At 50.8% G+C, this 16,487-nt stretch overlaps 1 protein-coding gene across 2 annotated transcripts in view; it reads left to right on the plus strand.

Moving 5' to 3' along the window:
• NRP2 (neuropilin 2) overlaps positions 1–16,487 on the plus strand; it is a 112,251-nt gene that overhangs the window by 69,082 nt on the left and 26,682 nt on the right. For both annotated transcript variants that reach the window (XM_058549668.1, XM_058549667.1), the window contains exons 13-15: positions 9,442–9,704; positions 11,258–11,354; positions 12,523–12,558. In XM_058549668.1, the coding sequence (XP_058405651.1) occupies positions 9,442–9,704; positions 11,258–11,354; positions 12,523–12,558 (396 nt within the window). The remainder of the gene's footprint in view (positions 1–9,441; positions 9,705–11,257; positions 11,355–12,522; positions 12,559–16,487) is intronic.

Genomic DNA, 16,487 nt, shown 5'->3' on the forward strand with positions numbered 1-16,487 from the left:
GGGTCACAGCGTCTGCTCTGGAGAAAAACATTTTCATATTTCAAGTGTTTATCTCTTCAGCATTCGAGTGCTCAGCGAGATTAATATCTGAGACCACCACTGCCTCCGGCAGCAGGCAGGAGTGCTCACCCTCGTCCCTGCCATAATCACCCGCCCTCCCCTCGCTCACGCAATAATGTTTAATTAATATAATGAGCCTCCTGCACGTTGGAAAAAAATACTTATTTTTATAACCCAGCCTGGATTTTTCATTTCATTTCCTCTCCTTCGAGACTTGGCCCAATTAATTGGTTGTTTTCCCAACCCCCACTTTTTATCCGAACATAAAGGTTTGTGGGGTATGTGTGTATGTGTGTGCAGTGTATATGTGTGTAGTCGGGGGGTACCTGTGTATGTGCGTGTATGTGTAGTGTGTGTGTTTGTGTTTTGTGTGTGTGGACACGTTATGTGTCTCTATCTGTAGGTGTGTATGTGTTTGTAAATATGTGTGTGCATGTGTTGTACATGTGAATCTGTGTGTGCATGTGTGTCTGTACATCTGTGTTTGGGTGTGTTTGTGGTGTGTATACATGGGGGTGTCTGAGGATGTATATACGGGGCAGCTGGCAGAGGCACTTTGAATAAAGGGATGTGCTGGTACAGCACAGGGAGCCTTACTGGCTCTTACTCAGCGTCCATCTTTGGGTTCTTTCTAATAATTCCACCTCCTCCCTTGCACTCTTCTGGGCAGATATTCTCTAAGAATGTCTGAGGCCAGCCCTGCCCAGGCGACAAGGCCACCAATGAGCTCATGACACTTCTGGAGAGCTTACGTTACTCTCCGTTTGACCCTGGCCGTCACCTCTGTCGCTTCACTGTCCTCTCTGCCTCTTCCTCGCCCAGCCTCGCCCCCACCTGAGTGCCCCATGCCGGGTCCTGGCTGCCAGCTGGGAATGCTAGTCCTCGTCCTGTTCCAGTTGCTTCATCCGTCCTGCGGTTCAGGAGGGCTTTTCAGAGCGAGCTCGCAGAGCGGGCAGAATTCCAACCTTCGGCTGGCTGGCTGGGGACAGAAAGAGAATTAGGGCCATAAGGAACGGCTGGACCTAATGGTGTTTCTCCCTTAAGACACTGAGAAGGAAAATAATTATTTTCCTTTTCCGGAAAAATCCCTGAAGCTTGGAAGAGTGGCACTTGTAGCCTGCTCCAGAAGATGAAATTGTGATGTTGATTTCAGAGCCCTTCCCTCTGTCCTCTGTTGATTTAAAATCCTTTGTTGTTATTTCCTACTTTCCTCCTCCTGACAAAACTTCATCCCCAGCTCTAAGCAGGAGAGGACAGAAAGCCTTTTCTATTCAGGGTGGTCCTTTCTTCTTCAAAACAAGATGGGCCCCGAGGGGAGCAGTTGGGAGAAAGGAAGCAGCTGTGCTCGGTCAGGAGCAGGGCGAGGGCGAGCGGGATCCGAGTGGCGGGACCTCCCGAGTCAACCCCGAAAGCTGCTGCGTCACCCACACTTCGCACTCCACGAGGAGGGGCGGCTGTGCTCTTGAAGAGAAGAGTGCCATCTGTTCGCCCCTTGTTAGATAGGTAAACAAAGTCATTACTCTAAGAAAGGAGGTGGGATGGGAGGGCAGGGCGGAGGGGGAAGAGCCGCCATGTTGAAATAGCACAGCCGGCTACTGGGCTACAAGTGTCTGTGGAAACGACTCACATTCCTCAGATGTTTTCTGATTTAGTTCTTTTCTCATGGTTTGTTTTTTTCTTTTTTTTTCCCTTTTAAGTAAGCAATTAGGTCTGTTCTTTTGGCTGGTGGTAATGGTTGCTCAAGGCTGACAAGACACCCACTGGTTCATTCCACGGGTTTTGTTTTTCAAGACAGTCTTTCATGACACTCAGCGTTTCTTTTTTTAGCTCTTTGCTTGTGGCTTAGAAGCCTGGAGTGTGTTCATACTAGCCCCTGGGGACCCTGTTCCCAATTCACTGACCCCTTGTGGTTGCAGAGGAGCCAGTCCCATGTTCCACTCGGCCTTTTCTCTGTAGCTACAGTGATACAGAAAGCGTGTCCTCTGGTGGGGAGTGGGAGCGCCATATTCTCTACCGACATTCTCGAGTGCGTTGATCATAAAGAGAGTTTTGAGGAAGATCAGATTCAGGTCTTTAAGGAACAAGGCAGAACTCCTTGAGGTGATGTAGTGAGCCCATGTGTCTAGCACTGCACTGCTTAAGATGGTGACCACGAGCCACATGTGGCCATTCCAAGTTTAATTAATTAAAGTTAAATACGGCTGAGACTTCAGTTCTTCCATCACACTGGCCACATTTCCAGGGCTCAGTAGCCATCCTGTGTTGGACGGCACAGATATGGGGCATGCACATCATCTCAGAACATGGCCTTGGTCAGCCCTCCTCTCGCACCTTCTGGCATGGACGTGAGAGTGACCTCCAGGCTCTCGCTGACACTGTTGCTCCTTGGTCTGGTGTAAACCAAGAAGCAAGTAATTAGGGGAAGGTGCCTCCTCTATGATCCCTTGGTGGGAGTGTTCAGTGGCTGGTATTCTTGTCACCGTGTCATCCTACCTCAGTGAGCACCCACAGGAAAGGACGCAAGCAGCTGAGCATTAGATAGTGTAGGAGCCATTCCATTCATCCCCAAAGAAGAAACACTAGGGAAGACCCATAATAATTGTTTTGTTATTATTGTTGTTGTCAGGAATGAGACAAGAAGATTAGAGGTGAAGAGTACAAGGCTAGGTCAGCTTCAGAATCCTCAGGTGTTGGTCTCCCTACATGTGGGCTCTCTTATACACTCGTTAACCTCATGAAGTATGGTTACAGTGTTACTTCATTTCAGTAAATTCCAGTCATGGACGTGATACAAAGAAAACAGGCAAAGCCCATTTGGGATAGGATGCCATTATGAGAGGACAGAGCTTTGGCTGCCCAGCATTTATATGTCTGTTGGACTGAGAGAACAGAACCTTTGCTCTGGGGTCAAAAACAAACTTGAGTGACAGTAAGTCAAGAATACCATGTTCTGAAATATTCGAATTTTACAAATGGTGGCTAGTCCATCAAATGTAAGGGGTAGACTTGTTAACTTCTCATAGAGCCTTTTTGATACAGGTTGGGCTGTTGAATGAACTCCATGAGATGAGAGGACCAGCACTGTGACTCACTGTGGGTCATGCACACGAGAAGATGAAGTGTGGGTGGGTATGGTGGGTAGATGGCTGTAAAGAAACCAAAGGAAATAATTGATGAGTGAACTTGCTTATGAAGGGCTTGACTTTTGACGACAAGCTAGCAGTGACTCTGTGAATTAAAAAGCAACTCTTTGAACTCAAAAGACCTTCCCCGTAGGTGGGACCCATGGCAGCAAACGCTCCGAGCACTGGACTGTCGTTAGCTTGAACTGCCTTCAGACAGAGGTTGCTGCGGCTTGGCTGGGGCACAGCCCCTGCAAATACAGAGATGGGAACTTCTCGGGCTGAGACCATGGTAGATAATTAAAGACCAGGAACAGCTTGGCCAAAAGAAAGCCAGTATTCAAGGAATAACTTCAACTGGGAAAGGGAAGCATAGAGGCCCTTCTTTAAGGAAAGTGAGAAGGAAAGCATCTCTGACTTTGTAGAAAAGAGAGCAGTAGAGGGGAGAAGCTACGACTCCTTTTTTCTGAAAGTCGTGGTTGCTGAGTTCCCCAGCAGGGTGTGCGTTGACAGTGAAGGGGCGGAAGGATGACAAGACTGCCGCGACTGCAAAACCTCCATGCAAGCTGACATACCAAAAAGCAGCTCTCGGTAGATGCCTGCCAACGCCAGGCCTGAAACCGCAAATGTCCACAAGATCGAGTGTAAACCCTGAGAACATCCTGCTGAGTCATCCAAAGTCAGGGTTTCCCTGAGCTGGTTGTTAATTTGAGGACCTTAGCAGAGATAGATTGACCTTGGGAGGCCAGCTGAGGGGCTGACTCATGTTGTAAGCATGACCCATACAAAGAGACTGCCTCTCCTGCAACACTAAATATTCCTTCAGATGGTTGTTCTAGTAGGAGGGCACGAAGCTAGCCAGGAGATGTGTGTGTTAGACAGATGGTGTGTTTGGCTTGGCGATAGCCAGGAGAATCAGACTGGTGATTTATTTCAGGGTTTGATAAGGTCTGGACACAATTGATTCTGTGGCTGTTGTGCCAACCGCAGTCACGTGCTCACGAGGCGCTTACGCAGCTGCAGGCAGATGCGGCCATAAATCGCCAGGTGAAATTCGAGGAGACCCTTTCTGGAGAAGCAGCAGGTTAAAACGCCTCAGTGACCCCGTCCTCTGCACTTCCCCTCCGCCCTTTTCAACTCCTGTTGTTCATTCCCATGCGATTGTTTTCCCTGTATCCTGGGCAACAACAGATGTTTTGAGTCAAAGACCCAGTAAAATGCCTCCAGGTATGTCAGGGCCAGGAGGAGAGGGATTGTGTCTCTGGGACATTATTGCTTCATTCTTTTTCAACAACTGAACGTATTTCCTTTCCATTGTCTTTTTGTTGGAAGCTGTCCATTGCCGGCATTGCTGGTATCAGCTATGAGAACAGGAAGACAGCCTCCAGCAGGCAGGGCTGCTTCTTAGCTGGTCAACTTCGATGTTCTGGGACCTCTTAACAATCCAAAGGGCTCTTCCTTAAAGTCCAAGTCAGTCAGTGAAGCAGCCCACCCAGGCCACGCCCACCCTTTGCTCTACCAGGTAATCATCAGCCACTGTGTGCTTAAAACTTCCTCTGTGTCTAGCAGTGGTGGGCCATAAATTAGAATGTTCCAGAAGAACAGACTTTCACTTCTTGCACATATATGAGTGCCATGACTTAAAAGAACTGAAGCACTTAGCTTGGAGAGGGGTCAGTGGAGACCTACCACCATAACTGAAGGCCTGGAAAGCGGACATTTAAAGGGGAAAGGGGTGTGTTTCCCAGGGAAGCGAAGACCAAGGGTCTTAATTCTTCACGAGCGAAAACGTTTCTAAGTCAGAGGACAGAAACTGGCTGTGCTCCATCAGGGATAGAGGGAGGACATGTCTAAGTGACAGCAGAAGAACTTAAAGCTGAATTTAAGAGGTTCCTGACCATTGGGGTTGTGACCCAGAGGACGCATTGCCGACGTGGCCCCTGGAAGCTCCTTCTCTGGAGAATTTAAAGCGAAGGCGGGACAGGTGTTTGGGGATGTTTTCAGCCCAGTTCCTCTGGGCAGCAGGGTGGCCCGATCTGAACGGTCTCTGGAGGTCCCACTCTCATTTCAGAGCCATGTATTATTGGAGACTGTTAGATTGTTCGATTATCTTAGGTGTACGTAGATTGACACGAGGGACGTGGGGTCAACAGCACACGGTGTGCGGCGTGGGGCTGGCATGGGTTCTGGGCTGAGGACATTGCTGGGAACCGTCTCGTTCCTGAGAACATCCCCACTGCCCTCAAGCCAAACTGTACTTCCTTCTGAGTATCTCAGGTCTTCCCAGGTTCTTGGCACCCTTTTGACCCTTTTCTTTCTAAGAAACAGAAAGGCAAGCCCGGGGGGCAGTGTGTACAGTGATAGTGGTAGTAGTAAAGACCAGAGTTTCTCCTGAGCTCTCACTGGGTCCCTGTCACTGTGCAAAGCACTTCACACAGCTCGTTCCCTCTCCTCCCCCTCACAGCCCTCTGCAGGAGTGCTGCTGTTATACCCATTTCACAGATGGGAAGACTGAGGCTTTAAAAGACCAGCAAGCGTTAGCCAGGAACCCAGTCCAGACAGAGGCCATGCTCTGGCGATCCACTCAGTCCAATCAGGGCACACATGCACGTCCATCCCTCTCCAGCAGTGGTCTCGGACACAGTACTTCAATTCCCCGTGCCTCAGCTTCCCTTTTGTCAAATATGGAGGAAATGGTCCTGATTTCACAGAGGAGATTCCATAAGACGGGCAGACAGCGCCTCCAGGGCAGTGTCTGGGACACAGTAGGTGCTCAGCTGACATCACTTCTCCTGCCCCTGCTCCCCCTGAGCCCTGCCGGCTTTCCTTGGTCTGAGCCATGCCTTCATGATGTCCTGGTTCTAATCAGGCCTCTCAGTGACAGGCAGGGATGCTCTGCAGCTCAGCGTCCCTCTGACTGAAGTCTACTGCTAACTCCTTAAATTTACATATCATCTTTCTTCCCTCGAGCTCCTAGCACTTAACAGGCAAGTGGGGCACAAATGATTTAACTCAGAGGAATTCAGAGGCCTGCTTGTCTGGAGATTCTGCAAACTAGTGGATTAGCTCAGATGTCAGCGCTGAATTATGCTCCTTCAGCTGCTCGTGCTTAGCACGCCACCAGCATTAACTCCCCGGTCTTCTAGGGGTCCTCTAAATCATGCATAGTGATTATCATCTGATTGGGAGAGAGAGGGTAGAGGAGAGGAAAGGAGGGGAGAGCAGAGGGGCCAGCTCGGGTCCCCGGGAGGGCGGTCTGCGAAACCTCGGGCCTACTTGTGCCTGAAGTTGCTGCCACGGGATGGGCAAACAGCACAGACCAGGTCAATCCAGCCAGCCCGGCTCTTTACACCTCCACACACATTTTACTTACTAAATCCTACCCATTACGTATGATTCCCTGCCGCTTAAGAATGTAAATTCACACAAGTGACAGTATTTCTGCCAAGCAATTTTCAGGCAGCAAGTGGGTCTTATTTGTGAAACTGTGAAGGAAGAAGGCTGAATAATAAGCCTCTGAAATCTGGTTTCCTTTATACATGAGGTGGAAACAGGAGGGGCTTGGAAATTACTGGAGTTTGAGCGTTTGGGGGCTCTCAGTGGTGGCTCGGTGGCCTGGGTGCTTGCCCGGGCCACCCTGCTACTGTCAGTGCACCTCACTGGCCCGGGCCACCCTGCTACTGTCAGTGCGCCTCACCTTTGAGAAGGGCTGAGGGCCCGGGGGCGGGGGGGGGGGGAGCTGTAAGAGATCGTGTGAGTCTGAGGGATTACTGACTGGAAGCTGGCTGGCTCTCCCTCTGTTCTCGTTTCTGGTGTATAGCCTCACATCATTCTTCATCCATGTGTTTGTCATTCATTCATTCATGGGGACAGAGTTTCCTTGAGTAGTGGCATATCTATGTCACTATCTAGGGCCAGGGAGAAGAAGCTTTTATATACATACCCTTATCTGTGTAAGGCCAGGACCTTGTCATCTAACTGGGGCGGTAAGAAAGACACACGCAAAACAGTTAAATTGTAGTGCCAGGCAGTGGGTGAGTACCTACTGAAATGCATGAAAAGTGGCCTCAAGTCTTTTTAAAAACAAGGTAAAATCAGTGGTACAGTCAGTAAATGCTCAGGCTGTTGAGAGAGGAGAGGAATTAATGTTGAAATGTGCCAGAATGCCCAGGAGAAGAACTAGCAGAAGAGGGGGAGGTGGTGTGGTGGGGAGAGGGGAGGTACAGTGAGGAGGGAGGGCCAGGCCCGTGGGGAGCCAGTCTGCCTTGAAGAGATGTGATGGATTACCTGGACTTGGGGAAGGTAGCCGGACATGGCTGAAGTGGAGAGCCTACCATACAGAGGCAGGACAACCGAGTCAGGTCCGGCTCTACTGCTTACTAGCCTCTCCACCTTGGACAAGTCACTGAACCTTTCTGAGCCTCAGTTTCTTCATCCTGTGCAAAGTAAGATTAATAAGAACCAGCTCACAAGCATATAGCAAGGATGAAATGAAATAATGCATGTGAGTGTGCTTTGTCCCCTGTAGAGGCTTGTGCAAACCTGACTCGATTATCATCATCCATAGCGGTGGTGACGGCGTCTCCTAGGAGAAGCACAGGTGTAGAAGATCTTCGAGTGTCTGACTGTGGCACCAGTGTCTCCTCCCTCAGCAGATCACACCTTCTCTGCTGTAGGCAGCTGCCTAGTTATCTGTGCTGGCCTTGGTCTTGAAGAGGTCTCACGTTGGGGCATGAGACGCCGTGCTCTTGGTGGTTAAGGAGACACACCTGGAGTCCCGCCCACGCGCGCTAAACTGCTCCAATGTGACTTCAAGAGAAGGTAGCTCTGGAGCAATAACCCCGGAGAATCTAACCGCACGGGGTTTAGGGGAGCCAGGGAGGAGGGGACCAGGTGGCCGGGAGGAGGAGGAAGGCGGCCAGGAGGAGGGAGGAGCTGTTTCTGGACCACTGATGGGAGGACGGTCACAGGCTCAGCTCTCACTTGGGAAGATGACCTCACAGGAGTAACAACAGCAGACCAGTGGTCCAGGGAGTGAGTGCCCTGTCGATTCTGGGCTCTGGAGTCCCCGCCTGTCCTTGGCTGACAAGCCCAGGATGTTCACAGTCCCTGTTGAGTAAGAACGCTCTGTGCACATGTCTCAGATTAACATGATCCTGAGGTGTCTGACATGTGGTGTGTGCTGGATATGTGGTGCAGAAGTGCCCCTGCCATCTTGCAGAAGTGTTCAGCATAAAATGTACCAGGGCCAAGGGGAGATGGTGAGATTCTCTCCTCAAATGCCACCTTACTGCTGTACAAGTGGCCAGAGTGCTCCTGTGTGTGTTGGATTTGCAGGTACAGGTCCCCACACCTGTTTCTGCAAGGCATGGAGTCTGCCCATGGTAATGGAAACTCAGTCTTTCACCTGATGTCTGATGTATTTGAAAACTGATCAGCCAAAAGGCCATTCTCCAAACGTTTGGATGGGTGAAACCTTGATTTCCCCACATGTGTATATTTTCTGCTAAACACACAGCCTTCATTAGCGATGATGACAGGGCTGGTTATCATTGGATCTGTGTTTGCCTGGTTCCCTGAGAAAGGCCAACCTCAGGCTTCCCAGGCTGGGCAGGGAAGGGAGTGAGGTGTCAGGCCCCCTGAATCACCCCTCCTCAGCCACCATCCCCTGTGCTGCTTGGAGTTGGCACTGGACTTCCAACCTGCAGTCAGCAGAGCCCAGGGACTGTCTAGAAGCCCTGGGGGGCAACAGAAGGTTCTGTCTTCCCTGTGGACGGTGCCTGGCCAAGACGACAAAGGCTTGACCCATAGACCACCCAGCCAGAGTCATCCTCTCCTCTAGCAGAGTCATCCTCCAGTCTCACCCCCTTGTAATTCAGTTCATTAGACTGCGTTGGCCCTTTGGGTAAACCAAGAATGGGTCTGGCCTCTGAGAGTCTAGAGGGAGAAAACAAGCAGACACAACCAGCCAGACATAAGGCTGACCATGCTGGGTGCCATGTGTAAAAGAGGAACGAGGAAAGCGATGCAGAGAAATAGGCAGGAGGGACCGACTTGATGTCAAGACTCATGAAAGGGCTTCTAGAGGATGTAGCCTCTGAATCAAGGCTCTGAAGGAGGCTTAAGAAAGGGACGCAGGGCCTGGAGAACAAAGACATCCAAACTCTGGTCCCAGCTTTCCCGTGGGTGGGCCGAAGCTGCAAACCAGCATCTCTCCCAAGCATTTACCAGGAACCTCTGTTTGGGCTTGTTTCCCCAGATGACAGGAATTTCTTGCGGCTGCAGAGTGACGGCCGGCGAGAGGGCCAGTACGCGCGGCTCATCAGCCCGCCCGTGCACCTGCCGCGGAGCCCGGTGTGCATGGAGTTCCAGTACCAAGCCACGGGCGGCCGAGGGCTGGCACTGCAGGTGGTGCGCGAGGCCAGCCGGGAGAGCAAGCTCCTCTGGGTCATCCGTGAAGACCAGGGCAGCGAGTGGAAACACGGGCGCATCATCCTGCCCAGCTACGACATGGAGTACCAGGTGGGGTGGCGGAGACAGCGGGGGATTCAGGCAATCGCCCTGATCTGTATTTCAGTATTTCAAAGGGCCGTGCCCATTCATCATTAGGGAACATGGTTCAGCGCTGCCGTTTTCATTGTGTTTCTCATGTTGCCATGACAACTAAATGACACTCTTATTTGTTATTCAGAATGTGCCTATCTCTACACCCAGACTTGGTTCTTTGTTCCTCCTGTTGCCTTTTGTATTGCTGAAATCTTCCCCAACAACTGTTTCTTCTCTCCATTTTATTTTAGATTGCTGTGAGGTAGGCTGACAAAGGAACACAGAAGCCAGGGAAATAAACACAAACACATACTCCACACACAGGGAAGAGGCCTGTGGAGCCCTCACCCTCCAAGGACGAGAGGGGGACAACCTCCTGGACCTGGCCCAGCCAGCGTGAACACAGGAAGGGGGGATGCTGTCTTCGCTCAGCGGCCAGCAGACCAGAGACCCTCCTAAATGAGTGGTTTCTCTCCCGGCAGCTCTGGGAGCTGGGTTCTGTTATCTCTGCCCCACAGAGCGAGAGACTGGGGTGCAGATGGGTGTGCACAGCTGTGGCTGAGACTTGGGTAGGAGTAGACACGCTGTGGAAGAGGTGACCGAGAACCAGCCAAAGCATTAACCTGCCCCTCCCCAGACGAGAAGCAGCAACAGATGGCTGGTGAGGCAGCCAACTGCTCGCTCAGCCTGCCAGAGGACAAGAGCTAGTTTGCAGAGAGAACCTGGGGAGGGCGAGAAGGAGGAATGAGGGAGGACCCCAGGGCAGAGGGGCTGCTGTGTGCAGCCTGCGGTCCCTCTCCAGGTTGTAAGGTGTCCCAGACACCCTCACCCCGCCCCGCCCCGCCCCACGTGCATCCCAGTTATAACCCTTAATGCCCTGTGTCGTAAGCACGTGTTTGCATTTTGTCTCCCCCCCCCACTAGATGGTGAGGCTCTGGGCGGACAGTCTTGTCTGTTAGGTTTTATAACTGTCCTTGTGCCCAGCCCGGGGTAGGTGCTTAGTAAACAACTGGTGAAGGAGCAAATCATTTCCCTCCTGCTGTAACAATGGAGCCATAGGACGATGTTACCCCCAAGGCAATCCACACCCAGCACACGGTATTTCTCACCTCACCCCCACCTGCTCATGTCCTCTGAGTTTCCAAATACCAGGATTGGGCGTTTGAAAGATTTATGAGAAAGGAACCTCAAAAATGGCTAGGGACATTTCAACCCTCCTTTAAACACACACTGATTGTGATCCTTTTAATTGATACGTTCTAGTTAGTGCACAACAGTGTGCTTCACCGTGTTATATATATTTTTTAATCTCCTCAAGTGTGCATTTGATTTGAGCCAACTCTTTTTAAATTGCAACTTGAAGCACCGTAGCCATTTGGTCAACAGATGTGTACCAGGTGCAGTAAAACACACATGCGCGCGCGCGCACACACACGTTATAAGCTGCAGTTAACGGAAAACTGGAAATCTTTGCACAGCTTGGACCAGGAAGCTCAGTTAACCCTGGCTTTTGTTCTTCTGGCTTCCAGATTGTGTTCGAGGGAGTTATAGGAAAAGGACGCTCGGGAGAGATCGCCATTGATGACATTCGGATAAGCACTGACGTCCCGCTGGAGAACTGTATGGGTACGTGAATGTCTCTCTGCGTGGTTCTTCCCAGTGAGACACCAAGGGCTGGGATACATGAGAGGAGGCAGCAGGCCATTTTCAAACCCAGTGGGGAGGGCAGCCCGGTCCATGCAGGGGTGAGGTGTGAGTGTAGCTGTACCTTAGGCTGCGTTCAGGATTGGAGGGGTGTGAGATGAGGTGAAGCGTCTATCCCTGTTCCCATTCAGAAACAGACATGCACCAAGTGTGTGGAGATTCAGGGCGCTAAAACCCCATCATCAGTCTCCAGCTTTTAGCAAAGAAAATGCTGGAGGACCAGAGCAACTGCCAGTCAGAATTACGTGCTGGGAAAGTTTGATGGATTTAATGGAAGCCTTCACTGTGAGCAAAAATAGCACATGAGTTATGTCGGAGTGATAACACAATTACCCAGGTAGTTCTTTTACATGAATGAGTTGCAGGGCAAACCCTGGCATGTGAAGTAAGATTTTAGGCTTTGCTTTGAAGCTAATACCTCTAATGCTGAAGATCCTGGAGTTGTTGTAAGATTAAACATTGCACGCCAGGTGACCAGCTCAGGAAGGACACCGTAACTGCCCCTTGGACAGACATGCAGAGCAGCCCGCCCACCTGAGACACACACACTTTACCCAGGTCACCCCAAGGGCACCCCAATGGTCTCCCCTCAGAGCCAGGGACAGTCCCAAAAGCAAGAGGGAATCCTGAGAAGGGGCAGGACCTGCTTTCAGTCTCAGTGACTGTAATAACTCACCGGGTGCTGTTTTTGGCGCATGGGTCCCAGGTATGTGCGCCTTATGATGTCAGAAGCACCTGGGACCGCCCTAGTCCCTTCTGGCAACTCTCAGGCCCCGGCATCCACATCCAAAAGTAACCCAGGCTCTGAGAAAGTAATCAGTGTAAGTGACTGATTACAGTGCTTCAGGGACCCGTTACTCCATAAAGGGCTTTTTGTTCCAAAGCAACTTTGAGACTCTCTCCCCACCCACCCACCTCGGCCCCCACAATGATGATGTGTTAGACACGGCCAGAGCATGTGGAGGACGTGGGACACTTTCCATGGGATATTACCAAAAAAACTAATGGAAGTCCCCTTCATCATATCCTACATTCACCCAATTATTTCTTCCCCTTTTCTAACTCAAAATTGTTTCTCTTTTTTCCCCAGAACCCATCTCAGCTTTTGCAGGTGAGAATTTTAAAGGTAAAAGAAATTTTTTTGTTGTTGCATGTCTTTTCCTTCCCCCCATGTGATGTGAATTTGATGGGGGGAATAAACCTGCAAATCTGACAAATCTCTCAAGAGAAAATAGATGCCACACCTTCCTGCCGCTAGGTGGCACCAACCACACCCGTAGATCGAGGAAAGGGGGCTGGAGATCCTCACCGTCTCTCTTTTAATTAAAGTTTAGAAACCTACCACAGAGACAAGTCAGTTACAGATAAACCTCACATTGTCCAGCGGGGAGCCAGGAGGCTGAAAATGCAGGAGTGGTGAGAGAGAAGAGGCTGTGGGGAGACGAACAAAAAAAACAGCAGTAAATTAGTGAAATGAGGTAGCAAGGATATTTTTAGCCTGCTGGTGTTTTCTTCCCAGTCGCAGGGTCCCGAGGCGGTGGGACAGTTACCCCTCAGTGAGGTACGGTGGCGGGCGGTTTGTGAGGGAAGCAAGTTAGGGAAAAGACACAAGGAATGAGCACCCTAAGGAGGAAGAGGTGCAGAACTTAGGAGCTGGCGTCTGGTAAGGGGAATAAGGCGGCACATTCGATGGCTGGAGTTAGAGCATTTAAATAGAAGACTGAAAACAGAAAAGGACATTTTCTCCCTAATAAAGTAAATAGCAGAGTGGAGAGAGAGGAATTTGGGCCGCTCACTTTTTCCAGGGGGAAAAGGCCTTCGAGCTTGCCTGACAGCGGTGTCTGTGCTGTTCAAATGTGGGGTCCGTTTCGCCCTCTTGCGGTCCATTTAGTCGACACTGCTGGTTTCCCACCAGGTCCCCATGCTGAGTGTCAGGAAGCCACTCTGCCCGCTTCCCTTCTCGTGGCCTGGGTGTGAGAGCCCCTAGAGACATCACCTTACCTCTGACGTCACCTATTTTATGCAAACACTTGTGAGGTTGTACTGGCTGGCCCTACCCCCAGGTGACAGCATTTCAGATATAAGGGAAGTCACTTTTGTATCCAGAGTCCAGATTCGGTGTCTTCACTCTCGTTAATCTGTCCTGCTCCTGGCTGGAAAGAGATGGATTCCTGGTCTGCCGCCTCGATGCCCTCTCTGACTCCAAATCATCCGTCCTAACTTGCCGCTCGTCACTCCAGCTCTGAGCCCGTAGACAAGGCAGAGAAGGGCAGAGTAGAGGACGCAGTGTCTTTTCTTTCTTTCCCACCCTTCCCTGCCTCCCTGCACCCCATCTCACTCCCCACTGCACATCTTAAAGTATTAAGAGTATTCATGTGCGTATGTTGGTGCTTTGGGGCGTGAGATTTATGTTGATGTGAGTCTAAAATGTTGGAGGGAAAACTGAGATTGAAACTGAACGACTTGAGTTGCGGTTGAATTCAAGTTCTAACCTTCTGGACCCAAGGTAATGTTTCCACCGGGGGAGTAAAACCAGCTTGTTGTCCCCCCTGCCTCTCAGAGGTTGTTGAGATGCAGAGCTCCCGGGAAAGCCTGGACAGAGACGTCCAGTGGGCCGCAGCCGTGTGCTCCATGAGCATGTGCATCTGGCTCCCTGACCAATGTGGTCGGTGGCTGAGTGCTTCACTACCCTAAGAGAACAAATGAACCAGGGCCCATGTGCTCTCCTTGAGGCTGTGTCTACCATGAGGCTGCACAGTCCAGTCATGTTCTCGTGAAAAATACGTAAATGTCGTGAGAGCCACACTGCTCATTTAGCCAAAATAAATGCAGGCTTAGTAACTCGAAGGTAAGAACTTCCAGTGCACTCCCAACGGGCTGGTCTGGGGTTCAGCAAAGGCAGCGCCAGAGTAGCATGGATCGGCCACGGCTGTTGTCTTGGGAGGTAACGAGCATCTTTCGAAGGAGGAAGCCAAGTCTTGGGGAGCAGAGACTTGGCAAGGCACGCAGAGTTAGAGCAGGAGCAGAACTGAGAGGGGACGGTTGGGTCACATTGGCAGTTTTTACGAGGATCCGGGTCGGTAGCCAGATGAACCAGGGCCAGAGAGGCTGCTTTGGGCTGAGGCCCCTCTGACCTCAACACGCAGCTTTGTATTCTGACTTGGGCACAGCCTTCCCCTGGCGAGAGGAAAGAGGACTGTTTGCACCATCCATCCCTGTTGCCGGCAGGGCGGCGGCGGCCCTCTCTTGGTGAGGGCGTGGGTGCCTTGGGATTAAATCAGCCTTTTCACTCAAAAAGGGAAACGGAGAAATCAGGTTTGGGCAGGCAGGCTATGGAAAGTTGACGGTGAAACACTGTTAACAAACCGTCCACATTGTTAGTGTGCTTTTTGAATTGGGGCTGTTTTTCTTTTCCGTTATAAATGAACCATGAGACAGGACCAGTCTCATTCTTCAGGAGAGACCAGTGTGTACGAGGTGCGTCTTTAAGGAAATGCCATCAAAGTGGCCTCTGGACCTGGACTTATTAGGCATTCTCGAGCTTTTTTGTTTTGAAGTGCCTTTCATTTTCTGCCTCTTACTCATTTCTTGCCATGAAACATCTTTTTTTCAAATCGCCTTGTGTCTTCTGCTTAGTGTATATACTCTGATTGTATACCAGGGTGTGAGTCAGCCATGAAGAGAAACAAGCCTCGGAGATAGGGAGAGCTGTGTAGGGAAAGGACAGGAGAGAATGAAGAAGCCGGGTTGTCACGTGATTTTTAAAGACTTTGTTGTTGTTATGAGTCACATTTTAAACAATGTAGCCTGGTGTGCATTTTTTTTCTTTTTTTTGTTTTTTATCACTGGCTAAAAACATCGTGCCATCATGTATCTTTTTCTGAAATTTGAGCTTTCACAAGGAAAAACTGTGCATAGGGGAAAAAAAAGAACTGAAAAGTGGTATAATTAAGGTGATGGATTATTTCCTCTTAACCAATAATTTCTTTTTTCATTAAAAGAGAAGATAATAATAAAGAAGCCGGTAAAAATACATAAGCCCCACAATCAGAGTTCTGTGGCTGTTGACCAGATGGTCATCTTTAGCAGCTCACAGTGGAAGCAACAGTTCGTGCCCATGTTAGAGGCTGTGAGCTTGAAGGAAGCAGGAGCAGAGAGACTGGTCTGGTCCCCTACCTGCTGGAGACCGTGGAAATCCCGGGCACGGGGGCACTCATGGAACGTGGTTTTTAGAGTGAAGGATTCAGAACCGCTGTGTCTACCCACTGATGGAGGCTAAAAGGAACATCAGTATCTCCTGCTAACGGCTGTGAGCGTGGGGTTTATGTCTCAGACCAGTTCTGAAGGCCGTAGGGCCCATCTCTTGGGTTTCACTTTCTGCAGTCCTGAGCAATTTTCATTCAAGTAAAACCAGGAGAAACTGAACATCAGAGGCTTCTCGTGGGCGTGGAGGGGAGCAGTCTTAAGAGAGACCCATCGTGGGGTAGTGACAGCGCTGGCTGGGGTTTGACTCCATGCGTCAGGCTTCAAGTTCTGTCTCTTTGGTGCCAACTGGCGCATCTCTGCCACTTCCCACCCTCGTCTCTCCTTTTCCATCCCCACCCTCATCCCCTCTTGGCTGTCTCCCAGAGGCTTTGCCCACTGGGCACAGGACCTGAGGTTGGCCTCAAATTCCCTCCCTCTTGGCTTCCCTTTCTCCCCCGGCTCTCTCCACGAGATGCACTTCAGAGGCCCAGTGTGGGTTAAACGGCGTCCTTGCCCGTAATCCTCCGATGAGGGGAAGAGAAGTACCCTAGACCTGCCAGGGCTCCAGAGGGGTGGGCAGCGGAGGTGTGTGCCTCCTCCTTGCCCCCTACACTCCCAGCGCCCAGGTTAAGGCTAGCTGTTGCTGAGCAGGGATGCATGGAGATCAGATGTGTGCAAACCCAGTACCTGCTTGGCTGCCGTTGCTTGCGTAGAGGGACACTGAGCACACTGTGTGAGGTTCGCTCATGCACACAGCCTCTCCTGTCTCAGAGGCCTGACGCGGCCCCTCCTGCAAGTTCACATATCATA

Source organism: Diceros bicornis, chromosome 10, assembly GCF_020826845.1.
Source record: "Diceros bicornis minor isolate mBicDic1 chromosome 10, mDicBic1.mat.cur, whole genome shotgun sequence".
In the NCBI taxonomy this organism is placed as follows: domain Eukaryota; kingdom Metazoa; phylum Chordata; class Mammalia; order Perissodactyla; family Rhinocerotidae; genus Diceros; species Diceros bicornis.